The 15018-nt window shown below is 42.7% G+C and overlaps 1 protein-coding gene across 1 annotated transcript; it reads left to right on the top strand.

The window, feature by feature from the left end:
• The first annotated feature begins 2851 nt into the window (after positions 1-2851).
• LOC133969158 (cornifelin homolog B-like) lies at positions 2852-4334 on the top strand. Its single transcript, XM_062405444.1, has 4 exons — positions 2852-2952; positions 3060-3182; positions 3268-3422; positions 4018-4334. Exons 2-4 carry the CDS (start codon positions 3080-3082, stop codon positions 4138-4140), a joined length of 381 nt encoding a protein of 126 aa, XP_062261428.1. The 5' UTR covers positions 2852-2952; positions 3060-3079; the 3' UTR covers positions 4141-4334.
• Positions 4335-15018: the final 10684 nt, after the last annotated feature.

The following is a 15018-nucleotide window of genomic DNA, read 5'->3' as shown; positions in this document are numbered from 1 at the left end:
TTAATCTCGAATCTAGATCACCTCATGGGACAAACTGGACCGATCGTCTTCACCGTGTTGACAGGAGCTGGACTGTAACCTCCGGCTGCTGCTCTGCTGTTTGCTCTGAGTTCAGCAGGTTTGTCTGCCAGATGGACACCAGAGTGTGTGTGTGAGTGTGTGTGTGTGTGTGTGTGAGCTTCAGTATGGGCCTCTCACACACTTATATGAAGACAGTTACCTTCACTATAGAAAATCTGAAGTGGTCCTGTTATGAATTTAGAAACTAAACAAGAAATAAATACTTATTTGACTTGATTATTGAATAAATTGGTGAAAATGTTAAAGAAAGTGATTAAAAACAATATTTCCTGCTTCCTCCCCTTCATCTGGATCAAAACCTAAATTTGTTGAGCGACTCCTTATCTCACAGAGTCACAGCAAAGGGAATGAAATCCTGCGTCTGGCTCCAGAGACCTCATCCTTCCACCAAGTTTTAGGGAAATCCGTTTTTTACTTTTTGCGTAAAGTTTCTTACAAAAAACGATGGGGTGAAAACATAACCTCCTTGGAGGAGTGAGTATTATAGAACTTTCTATTCTGTTCACCACACCCACACTATCGTGATGTCATCTTTTCTTATTGTTCAATATTAAATGTTCCTTTGTTGTGGAACGCCTTCGGAGAAATGGCCAAAAATACAACCTGTGCATTTTCCTTCTTCTCTTCTTCTGCATGTTTTTGTGTTTGCACCTTGTCAGTTGTGTGTTGTGTGTCAGTTGTGTGACAGGCAGCAGAACGCTCCCTGTTGTAATCTGATATTACGACATGTTTGCTGCTATTCCAAACATTCAAGGATTTCCCTGAATCATGAGCTCAGCGGCCTCTGAACGCTGCTGCTCACCTGCTGACTCACTGCTGCAGCCCTGGAGCTGGATGCTGGTGCACAGGGGCCTTGTTGATCAGGGTGTGCTGCCTCATGGAGGTCCGAGAACTGGGCCAGAGGTAATGGGAAAGCTGCAGAGGCCCAGGCTGGATCCAAAATCTATTTAAAGCAGCACTCAACATTTTAACATCTTAAAACAGCAGCTTCAGAATGAGTCTGATGAGTGAGTGTGAACAGGGAGAAAGTTTCCTCCTTCACTTCCTGAGCGTCTCTGTGACTCTGGTGAGTGGGTTCCATCTCCTGTGAGAAGAACTGACTGAGAGTCACAGACTGTCACAACCAGCTGCAGCTGAAGAGTGGAGCTGAACTGAGATCAGTTAAAAAGACTCAGAAGTTATTAAAAAACAGAGTTTATCTCCAATATTCAGCAGGAAACTTTGAAAACATGATGAATTCTTAAACAGAGTTTGGTGGATTTGTTACAGCTGCAGCTCTTCTGGCTCAGGAAGCAGAGGATCATGGGTAATATCCAGCGTATCAGTTGTGTTTCAGGTCAGTGGACGTGCTGAGTTCTGACAACTACAACCCTAGACCGCAAAGTTGATCGTCTGCATGAAGTCAAGTGAACAGCTACCAGCTCACAAGTTCCATTTGAGTGGCCGAGTGTGAGTGGTTGTTGGTCTAACGTGAGTCCAACACAACGTCTACACAAACTCAGGTGTCTGCAGGTTCTCGAAGATCAAACACAGACGTCCACTTTCCCTCGATTCAACCGAGACCTGTAATGGTTCAATTCGGGCTCTTGTGGTGTTCGACAGATGTTTAATGTTTTTTAAGCTCTCGGCTGAATCGGCAAATAAAAGATGTTGTCATCGGGTCGCTGATCGGCCGACGTCTCGTTGAAACACAACTCTGTGTTCAGGTATTTCCAGTTTGTCCTGTCAGAGGTTAATCCCCGGTGATCAAATCATTCCGACGCGCACATTGAAAATATCTATGACCCATCACACACAGCCCGGCGTCATGAAACCTGTGTCTCTCAGCTGAGCAGGAATTCAGGGCAGAGCAGCCTCCGGTTTCTATCAGAGATCCCTGAGGTCACATCAAACCTTTCAAACCTCCACACAAAACCTTTTCTCCTCTTCTTCTTCTCCAACCGGCAGTGAAGCGTCTCCACTGTGGTTTGTGGTTCACAGTCCACGTTGTTGCTTCAGTACAAAGTTTCTGAAGTGTACTTGTTAACAAATGGGAGCGGTTTATTTACAAAACGTCTCTCGCCCTGATTCTTCTAAAAGAGGCGACGTCTGTTGTGTCATCATGTCCATCTGTTTGGTTATTGAACAACTTTGTGAGGCTGTGATGTGACTCGTTGGTTGTGCGACTGGAACGTCACAGGTTTGATCCCGGCTATTATTAGGAGCTGCGCGCAATAAAGGGGAAACCGTGCGTTGCATTATTTTAAAAAGCTTTGGCTACAGAATTCATTTGCCCTCAACTTATGGGTTTATGAACAAACGTTAAGAAGAGTTATGACGAATACAACCCCCCCCCCCCCCCCCCTGTCATTCTTGAAGTCACGATTGACTCACACATGACCTCCACCGAGAATTCTTAACATTCCCGTTAATGAGATCTTTATCGGTCGGCTGTGTAGAAACTCAGTTCCCAGTCAGACAACCCTTCCTGGTTCACGTCATGAAATGGAGAAAAGGCAAGTTGTGATTGTTGTTACTCAGGGGTCGGAGGTCAAAGTCGGGTTAGAAATAGGGTCAAGATTTGAGTTGGGGTTGGACCTGGGGTCAGGGGTTAGGGTCACCCTTTTCATAACTGTTCTATAAATGAGTTTTGAATGATTTGCAGATCAACTCGAACCGAGCTTCAGAACGAGTGTCACATTATATTCTCACGTCGAGGCCCCGCCCCCGTCTCGATGCTGATCAAAGCAGCGTGATGGGAAAGTCATGCAGGTGAAACCAGTCCGCCCAGTTCCCGCTCTCAGGCGTTCTGCTCTGCCGGACAAGTGACAGCTTCTCGTCGCACACCTCAGCTGTGACACAACGACTCCGAGCTCCACAGACACACAACAGGTGAGACGACCGGGATCTCAACTACATCCACAACTCCTGTGTCATCCAACCTTCGCTTTCCCATGTGGAGTTTAAATGTGAAGTAACTGTTCGTTCTTTATTTCCAGTTTAATACTAAGTAGTCAAGATGTCGCGGATGGTGGTGAACCAGCCGCAGCCTGTGATGGAATCCAGGGAGTCGGACGAGTGGGGATCAGGGATCTGTGACTGCTGCCAGGACGTCCCTGAGTGTAAGAGACGCTCGATGAAGAGTTAAAGAGGAAAACATCATTTACTTCCTCATGTCTTAAACATATCTGTGTGTGTGTGTTTCAGGCTGTTTTGCTTTCTGGTGCTGTCCCTGCTTCGCCTGCATCACCACCAGGGACTACGGGCAGTGTCTCTGTCTCCCCCTGCTGGACATGTTTGGTCTCATCCCGCCCGCCGCCATGTCCATGAGAGTCTCCATGCGGCAGAGATACGGAATCAAAGTGAGGACAAAACTTAAAATCGTTATTCTCATTCTGATGGATTCTGGAGGAAAATATTATAACGTAGTTCAACCCGTCCTCTCTAAAGATCTTATCGTTTCATGTGTTTCTTATTTTATATCCTATTTTATAACATAGCTACTCATCAGCTTTTATTACATTTGGATCTTACCGAGCTGGTTTGCGTTGCCCTTGTTTGAATTTACATTTAAAGTGAAAAAGTTTGTCAAACCAACGTGATGATGTGTGAATAACAACGTGAATGCATTTTTGAATTTACTTTTGCCAAATAATGATTAAAACGATCTCCTCACAAGCTGCAGTTAACAAGTAGTGACTGATATTTTAGCACAATAAAGTTATCTAGTCATTTAGTGAAGTGTCTAACTCACAGTTCTTATATCAGAGGAAGCAGTTAGAAGCCGGCGAGTCTCCTCATCAGAAACTCTGTTAGATTAATGCACATAAACAGAGAGCTCGTGTTTTTCTTTGCTTTTTAAAAATAAGACGATTTGCAAACACAGAAAGTCACTCGGTTAAAACATCACCTGCTTTAGAATCAGACCTGACCTCGTCCCTGTGTTTGCTTGTGCAGGACACCATGTGCAGGGACTGCTTGTTCTCCACCTTCTGCAACCCCTGCAGCTGGTGCCAGATGTCCAGAGAGATGAAGAAGAGGAACATCTCGGTCCTTCTGGTCGGAGCCAAACACACATGAGACACAAGTGAAGAACCCTCGACCCCTCGTCCCTCGTCACACGAAAAGGACGAGGGACCTCAAGTCAGACTGAAAACCTCCAGCAGTGAATGTTTGCCTGAAATATCAAAATTATTTAAGCTGCTAAAAAGAGAAATGAATGGAAACATGTGGATTTTTGTGTCTTTTCTGCTGAGACTAAAATTGAATTCTTATCTTTTGTATTTACTCTTCACTTTACTTTCAGAAAGAAAGGACACAGTTAGAATCATAAGAGTCTTTCATATATGTTTTGTATTTTTGTTTTATTCAAAAGATAGATTTATATTTTTTCAGATAAATATTCCAACGTTCATACATTGAACACATCCTGTAACTAAAAAAACAAAATCCACAGTCGATCAATTTCAAACTTCAACTAAAGGTTTAATTCAAAAATATAGATTTTTTCCAGACTGTGTTTTCTTGATTCGCTGCAGCAGAGAAATAATGAAACAAACAGAGAATTTAATTTATCCAATTAGCTTCAATCTCATTTTAGGAATTATTTCTCTGTGCTTTTTATCCCTCATCTGTAAAATTGTAAACACTTTGCATCACAATCCTTTTTGTACGAGTGTGGACGATTCCATCCACCACTGAATACCAATTAACATATTGATGATCAATTAACATATTGATTAAAGCCCTTTGCTTGTTCTTGCTCTTATAATCAAATCTGTTGTTTATGTTCATCTTCAGTCAAACGTGAAGAAGCCATTGTTGTGGCTTTAATTATTGATTTATTGTCAATACAATTTATTAAAATGTCAACAATTATCTGTTTGTTTGTGATGTATTGAATGCTGTTAAGAGGACCTATATCTATACATCTCAAAATGTGTAAAATATAAAAGGAGCTTTGAATAGTAAGAGGGAAACTTTAATAACATAAATACGTGACTTTGTCCACGATGGTGATTCTCAATTGGGGTTCTAGTTCCCCTAGTGGTACTCTGGAGTAGTGCACCGCTGACCGTCTTTTTCCACTTCTGTCGTCACCTGGTGTAAACAAATCCTTTAGGACTCAGGAAAACAGTTCTGTGGCTGAAGCAGAGAAACTTTTCATGCTTTTTAAAGTTTTATAAATCTGACTGCAGCTTCACCAGCTCTGTTAAGAAATATCAACTCAAACAAAACCACAGAACCAGTGTCACATTATAATCGTTCTTCACGTCACGGCCTCGTCTTGATGCTCAGCTCGGAGAAGCTGCGAGACTTGAACTGTCACGAACTCCAGTCAAACCAGTCTGTCCAGTTTCTGCTCTCAGGCGTTCTGGGTATTTCTGCACTGACGGACAAATAACAGCTTCTCCTGAAACCTTTCGTTTCCCAATTTGTGTTTAACAGTTTGTGTTCTTTGCAGCACAGTGCGTAAAAGTAATTATATTATATTTACAAGATTGATATTTTGAAATGTTTACCCACATACATTCTTCTGCTGATCTAGAAACTGGAATCCAGATTTAAATATTCTAGAAAAAAGATTAGAATAAGAGCATGTGATTTTTTTTATTGTATTGTATATATATCAATGTTTTATGAGCTAAAAGAGGTTAACTAAATAATTCAGAAGGTTGCAGAAAAAGGTCTAATGTCAGTGAAAATAGAAATTTCAGGCTCAACTAAATGTTTGAGTCCCTGATATTTTGGGATTTATAAACTCATACATTACACACACATGGTTTCTTTAACGTGACCTCATTTACTATTGCCTCACGACCAGGGACCACGGAGACTGTCTCTGTCTCCCCCTGCTGGACATCAGTGGTCTTATCCCGTGTCCATGAGAGTCTCCATGCGGAAGGGTACGGCATCAAAGTGAGGACAAAACGTAAAGATTTATTCTCACTCAATCTGGTGAATTGAAAGTTCCGTTTGAGATCAACAAGATTTCATGCTGGAGAAGTGTGACATATATTATAGTACAGTAAAGTTATCTAGTTATTTATCTTATCTAATAAGATACTTATTTAGTAATAAGTATCTTATTCACAGAGTTATTATCTGATCTAAACTCTATTAGATTAGGGCTCATGTTTGTTATGCTTTTGTGTAACTCTTTGTCAGTTTTTCTTACACACACTCATATAATAGTTCCCTAAATATGTCAGATTTCAAAATCAAGATCCATGAATTGGACGGAGATTGGGAATCTGGGAAATTCTTAACGTTGAAGAAACTGTTCAAATAAAATCTGGAACTGCATCAAAACCCAGAGAGATGTTTCCTGGTCCTTGTCCCGGCCTCACACCAGGTTTCAGAGGAATGTACATCCAGTAGGTTTCATGTGACCCTGCTGAAGATAATCTGTCCTGTATGATCCCTGAGTTGTTTGAGCAGGGCTCCATCTCTGAGGACTTTTGGGACACGACCTGCTGCTCGTCCTGCGTCTGGTGTCACATGTCCAGGGAGATGAAGAGGAGAAGAACCCAGGTCCTTCTGGTAGGAGCCAAAAAAAACACATGACAAACACATGACCTCTCGTCACATGTTTCATAAACCACGAACCAGCGGGGGGGGGGGGGATTTTTACCATGAAACATTAAAGTTATTACAGTTGTTCAACCAGAGGTTTAGTCCTTTGTCTTTTCGATGAAATTATTTAAAATGTCTAAATAATGCAGTTTTTCTTTATGTATTCAATGATGATACATCTCAATCAATCAATCAATCACATTTTATTTGTATAGCCCATTTTCACAAATTACAATTCGTCTAATAATCTATACATCACATCTATAAATCTAAAATACAAAAGAAACACTGCATAATAAAGATTAATAGGTTAAATACATATGTTTGTCCACTAGAGGAAGCCGTCACCACAGCCTATGCGACACTCAGTTTGAAAAACATCCCATAAGGTTTGAATATGGTTTTCTGTTGTCTGCCTGTTGCCCAATTAATCTTTTAAGAAGAGATTTGATGATTATCTTGATGGAGTGAAGGTTACACACAATTCTTCTTCACCCACCTTCACAATGTCACAGACCACACATGAGCTGCTGTTTGTATATCAGTGGCAACTTCCTACAAATGCCTTCACTGATCTGCTCTCCACGTCACACTCTCTTGTCACTCCTTTTGATTCATTGCACTGCACTTCACATGTGACAGACGCAGCAGATCATGTTCATGAATCTCTGTTTTTGCGTTTTCCTGATGATTCTCTGAAAGTGTGCAATATTTTTTGGTCTGGTTCCAGAAGTGCAGCTGCTGTCTCACTCACCGACCAGCAGATGGCACTGTTTCACGTCTTTAATTCGAGCCCTGAACGAAAGCATTTCTTGCAAGAACACTGGGTCAGTTCCTGACAGTTGGCTGCAATAGGTGGAAGTGTTGTCCAACAGATCTGCCATATGTCTCCCTTCTGATTCCATCCCCAGTCGGCAGGACTGACGACTTCTGGATTGGTTACTGTTGCTTGACTCCATATGATACCGGCCTGGTAAGCAACGCGTTTTTGCGTGTTCCATGAGGGCTGCACTGGTTGGTTGGATCGCATCATAGGACCTCTGCTTACGGGCAAAGAGATTCAGCCTTGCCTCGTCAACACCGGTGGCTGGACTTGATCTGTCATACATGACGACAACAAAGTTCTCCAGCTTCTGCAGGTCATCTTCAGAAACCTCTTTTGGACAGTTGCTGAGTTTTGAAAAGGCTTCAGAAACCTCATCATAGACTTCCCAAGTCAGCCATGCAGATTTCTTTCCCTTCCCATGGAAAGACGAGACCGCGTCACATCGCGTGAATGCATGGAAATACCGGATCCAACTGGCTTTCTCAGGTCCAATTGCAGAAACTACCTCATGGACTGGTATCCATCAAGCATTGGCTCCTTGCCCAAACGCAATCCAAGCCTCTGCAGGGATGGCAGCTTAGACACTGCTATGGCGAGCATGTCAATGGCTTAGATGACAAGTGACTTGCTACCCTCTGCAGTTGCATCTCTTCCATGTACAAATATACTGGTATCAGCTTCTTCATGACAGCATGGGGCTACAGCATCGAGGGATTTGTTTTTGTTGCTGATGACATCTTTTCCTTTTGTCACGATGACCATACTTGTGGTTCCAGCCTGACATATTTTCTCTGCCAGAAAGTGGAAGAGCTCAGTTTTGTTATCATCCCGCAGAGAGCTTCTCCAGTTTGTTGGGGTCCTGCTAGTACCAGTCACTCTTCTTCTGATCCCCTGACCTCTTTTTGACCTGGTTTCAGATTTCAGACTAGACTTTTTGTACACATCAAAGATGACATAGACTCGCTTGAATTTGGTGCAAAAGGATTCCACTTTTGGAAAGATGTCTTCTTTTGCATAGTCATCGAAAATCTTTGAGCTGCGCGGAGACAGGGAATTGATGAGCGCTGATCCATCAATGATGATGGTTTCTCCCTCTGGTTCGCTGTCAGGCAATGTCACCAGTGTCTAAAGAATTCAGGTGCGGCAACATTTGGGAAACTAAGTATGAGATGCACTCCTCCTTAGCTGACATTGAACCCCATGCTGAGTTTCACAGCAGTAATTGTGACCAGTGTGCCATGGTAGTGCCGACAATCACACGTTCAGAAAAATGGCTTCATGGATCAATCCAGTCTGGTTCGTTGACTTCATTCACTTTGCATCTGGAGCATGGCATACTCCCTCAAACACAGAGCCGTGCCGTGCCGTGCACTAGCAACTTCTTGGAGCCATAGATGAGTTATGTAAGTAGTGAGGACCAGTGCTAGGAGTCTATCCGAAGGATGTGGCTGACTGATGACACAAAGGGTCTACCTCTACTACTACACCCTACACCCTATGCACTAATTATAATTACTGGTCTATACATTTAGAAATTACCATCATGCACATAGTAAAAAATAGCAAAACGCTCATCAGGCAAGCAAAAATGCAGAAAAAGACTGATCGAAATAGCCAAAAAGTGTGAAGTCATTCACTTGTGTTTTTTGAAAGTTGAAAAATTTGAATCCGCATGCAAGAAAACACCAAGATCATTGAAATCCATCAAGTATATGCATTTCTATGAGCGAAACCATTTTCGGCAGACGTTTTTGGCGTCCATCTTGAAAAATGGCTGCCATCTTGGATTTTTGAATGGCACATCAGGCAGATATTCTAAGTAGACCCTTGAGAACCACCATGCCAAATTTGGTGCTTGTATCACATTTGCCACAATTTCAGTGACATTTTTTTGTTATCTGCTTGTTTGATCACTTTTTAAATGAATAACGTAACAATAAACAACAGTCTACACATGAGAGAAAACAAACACATGTATAGGTTAACTGTAGGTGTACATGTATGATCCACAGATGAGACATCACTGTGAACAAGTTGTCTCTTGTGCTCCTCTATGTATCACTCAACAGATTTATTTCATTCCACCCCCCCCCCCCCATCTGCATTCAGGTTCTGCATGGAACGAGTCCAAAGTGTGTCTCGGACAAAATAGCTTTCAGTTCTTTAGAGCTGTTTGCTTGGAAGAAACTTGTGAGAACTTGTTCCAGGTAAGAGGCGTCTGCCCAGACAGCGCGTCACCCACACGTGAAAGAGCTCCTACAGTGTCCCACATTCACGACAGTTACCCCCCCCCCCCCCCCGCACACAATTACACACAAACAAACAAACAGACGAACAGGAAAGACAATCCTTCCTGGTTCAAGTCATGCAATGGAAAAAAACAAGTTGTTATGTTTGCTCTTCACGGGTCAGAGGTAAGAGTTAGTTTCAGGGTTAGAATAAGGGTCATGATTTGAGTTGGGGTTAGAGCTGGCATCAGGATTTGGGGTTAGGGTTATGTCAAGGTTGGCGGTTAGGGTAACACTTTATTATAACTGTTCTTAAAGTCTTATCAGTCTGACTGCACCAATATCAACTCGAACCAAGCTTAACAACAAGTGTCACATTATATTCACTCGTCACGTCGAGGCCTCGCCTTCGTCTTGATGCTTATAAAGGCTGCCGGACAAGTGACAGCTTCTCATCGCAGACCTCAGTGTGACAGAACGACTTCGAGCTCCACAGACACACAACAGGTGAGACGACCAGGATCTCAACTACATCTACATCTCCTGTGTCATCCAACCTTTGGTTTTCCATGTCGGGTTCAAATGTGATGTCCTTTGCGGCAACTTGTTGTTCCTAACTGAACTTTCTTTATTTCGAGTCTAATGCTAAGCAGTCAAGATGCCGACGCCGGTCACCAAACAGCCGCTGCCTCTGACGGATTCCCCGAAGTTGGACAAGTGTGGATCGGGATGTGACTTTTTCAGTTGCTGCCTAAACTGTAAGTAACGTTCGATAATGATTTCCTTTTGCAAAGTTTTGAGAAAATTCATTGAGATTAAGAAACACAGAATGTGAAAAATATGAAAACGGGCTGTTTTGGGTGTTCTCCTAGGCAATAAAAAAAAATGCAAGAAATTGTTTTTGAGAACATTTATTTTCAATTGAACAACATTTATTTATTTAAGAACAAAAATAACAATCATTAAGTCCTATTCCTGGTCTAGCTTGCGCTTGCCAAATTGCCACCTGACTCCTCGATCAGGCCCCGGGTGAAGACAGCCTGCTGCATTGGTGTGATCTTCAACCGCGTAGCCAGTGACACAAGATCGGCCGGCTGAGGATGTCTGATGGAATGAAGGCTGTGGTGCCAGTCTTCTTACACTTGTGGGTGGGTGTGTTCTCCGCCGGTGGAGCAGCTGTCTCATCAGCGTTGCAATCCTCATCACTGTCACTTTCCAACACCGCCATGCTGTATGTCGCAGTCATCTCCTGCTGCTCTTTGGCTAGGTATGCCTGCTGGGCTGCTTCGCGCTCCTGTTGCCGCTTCACCTTGGATTGCATTTTGGTATCAAACTCTAAAAAAGGTGGCCACTCTGTCACCCTTCATGCTGGCCAGGAAATCAATGTCCTCCGTATTGCGGATCAGCTGCTCGGCGTTTGGAGACCACAGCGGGAATGTGGAGTCCAGCCTGTACTCCATTGCATCCTCCACACAACCTGTAGCCTCACTGGAGCACCTGGCCTGCGGAATGTGCCGCAACTTGTTGTTAGCGTCGAGAAGTGCCACCATCTTGTCGCATGCTCGATGATCGCTCACCATTGGGATATTGGCCTTCCCATAAAATGGCTGCACCTGTTCCAAAACGACCTTGGCCGCCTCAAACCATGACAAGGGTCCGTTCATACCTAGTCGCTTGGCATGCAGTTGTGAGTCACAGTTGTACATCATGCACCGCAAAATCTGGCGACCACTTGGCAGCTTGGCGCTAGTGATGATGGCATCTGTATGTGATGCTGGCACCCAGACCAAAGACCACGCTGCAGCTCGGGCGGGAGCTTAAGGGTGCTGGGGTCATCTTGTGAGAGCTGGATCCTTTTGCAGGTGTTGGTGGTGTTACGACCCTCCTAATCCGGCCTGGGGATCCGCCCCTCTGTGCTACGCTGTTGCCTGTTTTACACTTTTGTTTAATACCTTACCGACCCCTGGACACAATGCACGACACTTTCCTTTTAACTCATTCTAGTTCTAGTCTCTTGCGTGCCTTGTGGCACATAAGGCCTCCTTTTAACTCATTATGCAATGCACCGCAATAACTGGAGAGAAACCTTGTGGCTTCAAAATAGGTTGGAAGAACACAACAAATGTCAAGAGGAACCATTTTGTTGACATAGAAACCCCCGCCCCCCACATAGCTACTCAGCCCAGTATTGACAGCAGATTTGAGTCACTAGTACTCGATGGCTTAAATAGGTAACATTTCGGGTGGAGTATATCATCTACTTAGACTTCATCAATTCACATGAAACTTGGTAATGTTGTAGACCCACATAGCTGATATGAACATAACGTTTGTGTCCCTATGTGTTTCTGTGTCAACAAAATGGTTGCGGCAGGCTATTGTGACGCTGATAAAATAATGCCCATATGACAGGCCAAAATAATCTCCAAAACCTTTAGCTAGCTAACATTAGCTAACGATGAGGTAGCATTGCTAAGTTATCCGGCTCACGACGGCCACAAAGTCTGTTTGTTCAACAAACTGTCACATTTCTGTGTCATGTCGTCACCAAAGATGGCAAATCCCCGTCTGATAAGAGAGTAGAACCTACTGTTAACATGCCAAAACCCTTGACGAGGAAACAACTCATGTCATTCATCGGCACATGCTGGTGTGCTCGGTTGAAGTGAAGCCTCAAGACTCCTTAGCAGGGCATCAAATACTGGTGAAAAAGTAACTTTACTTTACTACATCTAAAAGGAACAGGTAGTTTGACTGAAGGCTCTAACATGAATCCCTGCAAAGCCTCTATCGACCTCCATCAACAGAACAGGGAGTAATAATGATACTATTGCACCAAATCAGTTCCTATGTGATTTGATTTCTTTTTAAATGAATAACGTAACAATAAAAAATAGTCTACACATGAGAGAAAACAAACAGATTTATAGGTCAACTGTATGTGTACATGATCCACAGATGAGACATCACTGTGAACAAGTTGTCTCTTGTGCTCTTCCAAGTATCACTCAACAGATTAATTTCATTCCAACCCCCCCACCCCCCCCCCCCCCCCCACATCTGCATTCAGGTTCTGCATGGAATGAGTCCAAAGTGTGTCTCGGACAAAATAGCTTTTAGTTCTTTAGAGCTGTTTGCTTGGAAGAAACTTGTGAGAACTTGTTCCAGGTAAGAGGCGTCTGCTTATTAAAGCAATTATTGAGAAACACACCGTGCCACAGCAGCAGGATCCCAGCCAACGCCTCACCCACAAGTGAAAGAGCTCCTGCAGTGACCCAATTCACTACAGTTACCCCCCCCCCCCCCACCCACACACACACACAATTGCACACAAACAAACAAAGAGACGAACAGGAAAGACAATCCTTCCTGGTTCAAGTCATGAAATGGAATAAAGCATGTTGTTATGTTTGCTCTTCACGGGTCGGAGGTAAGAGTTAGTTTCAGGGTTAAAATTAGGGTCATGATTTGAGTTGGGGTTAGAGCTGGGGTCAGGATTTTGGGTTAGGGTTATGTCAAGGTTGGGGGTTAGGGTAACACTTTTTTATAACTCTTCTTAAAGTCTTATCAGTCTGACTGCACCAATATCAACTCGAACCAAGCTTAACAACATTATATTCACTCGTCACGTCGAGGCCCCGCCTTCGTCTTGATGCTTATAAAGGCTGCCGGACAAGTGACAGCTTCTCATCGCGGACCTCAGTGTGACAGAACGACTCCGAGCTCCACAGACACACAACAGGTGAGACGACCGGGATCTCAACTACATCCACAACTCCTGTGTCATCCAACCTTTGGTTTCCCATGTCGGGTTTAAATGTGATGTCCTCTGCCGTGAGGTTCCTAACTGTACTTTCTTTATTTCGAGTCGAATTCTAAGTAGTCAAGATGTCGACGCCGGTCACCAAACAGCTGCAGCCTCTGACGGATTCCCCGAAGTCAGACAAGCGTGGATCGGAATGTGACTGCTGCAGTGGCTGCCTAAACTGTAAGTTACGTTCGATAATGATTTAAAGTATGAGGGGGAAGAAATCATTTTCTTCCTCATGTCTTAAATATGTGTGTGTGTGTGTGTGTGTGTTTCAGGCCTGAAGGGTTTCTGCGGTGGACTGTGCAAAGTAATTGCAGATGCATGTTGTGATGTGTGTGGCGGTGCAATAACTAATGCGATATAGGATTCGGGGTTAGGGTAAGAGTGTGGACGATTCCATTGACCAGTAAATACCAATTAACATATTAATGATCAATTAACATATTGATTAAAGCCCTTTGCTTCTTCTTGTTCTTATAATCAAACCTGTTGGGTGTGTTCATCATCATTTAAACCTGAAGAAGTTGTTGTTGTGGCTTTAATTATTGATTTATTGACAATAAAATGAATTAAAATGTCTAAAGTTTGCTGTGTGTTCTTGATGTATTCAATGGTGTTAAGAGGACATATATCTACAAACCTAAAAATTGTAAAATATAAAACGAGCTTTGAATAGTAAGAGGGAAACTTTAATAAATAAAATATATATTTTTGTCTCCTTTAATGATTCTCAAATGGGGTACTAGTGGTACTTTGGAGTACTGCATGATGGAAGTGGACCGTCTTTTTCCACTTCCGTCATCACCTGGTGTAAATAAATCCTCTAGGACTCAGGAAAACAGTTCTGTGGCTGAAACTTTTCATGCTTTTTAAGGTTTTATAAATCTGAATGCAGCTTCACCAGCTCTGTTAATAAATATCAACTCAAACAAAACCACAGAACAAGTGTCACATTATAATCGTTCTTCACGTCACGGCCTCGTCTTGATGCTCAGCTCGGAGAAGCTGCGAGACGTGAACCTACACAAACTCCAGTCAAACCAGTCTGTTTCTGCTCTCAGGCGTTCTGGGTATTTCCGCAGTGACAGACAAATGACACCTTCTCCTAAACCTTTCGTTTCCCAATTTGTGTTTAACAGTTTGTGTTCTTTGCAGCACAGTGCGTAAAAGTAATTATATTATATTTACAAGATTGATATTATGAAATGTTTACCCAATTACATTCTTCTGCTGATCTAGAAAGTAGAATCCAGATTTAAATATTCTAGAAAAAAGATCAGAATAAAAGCATGTGATTTTTTTATTGTATTGTATATATATCAATGTTTTATGAGCTAAACAAGATTAACTAAATAATTCAAAAGGTTGACTGTCTGCAGAAAAAGTCTAATGTCAGTGAAAATAGAAATTTCAGGCTAAACTCAATGTTTGAGTCACTGATATTTTGGGATTTATAAACTCATACATTACACACACATGGTTTCTTTAGCGTGACCTCATTTACTATTGCCTCACCA

This window comes from Platichthys flesus, chromosome 15, assembly GCF_949316205.1.
Source record: "Platichthys flesus chromosome 15, fPlaFle2.1, whole genome shotgun sequence".
NCBI lineage: Eukaryota > Metazoa > Chordata > Actinopteri > Pleuronectiformes > Pleuronectidae > Platichthys > Platichthys flesus.
This window is presented reverse-complemented; position numbering and strand designations above follow the sequence as displayed.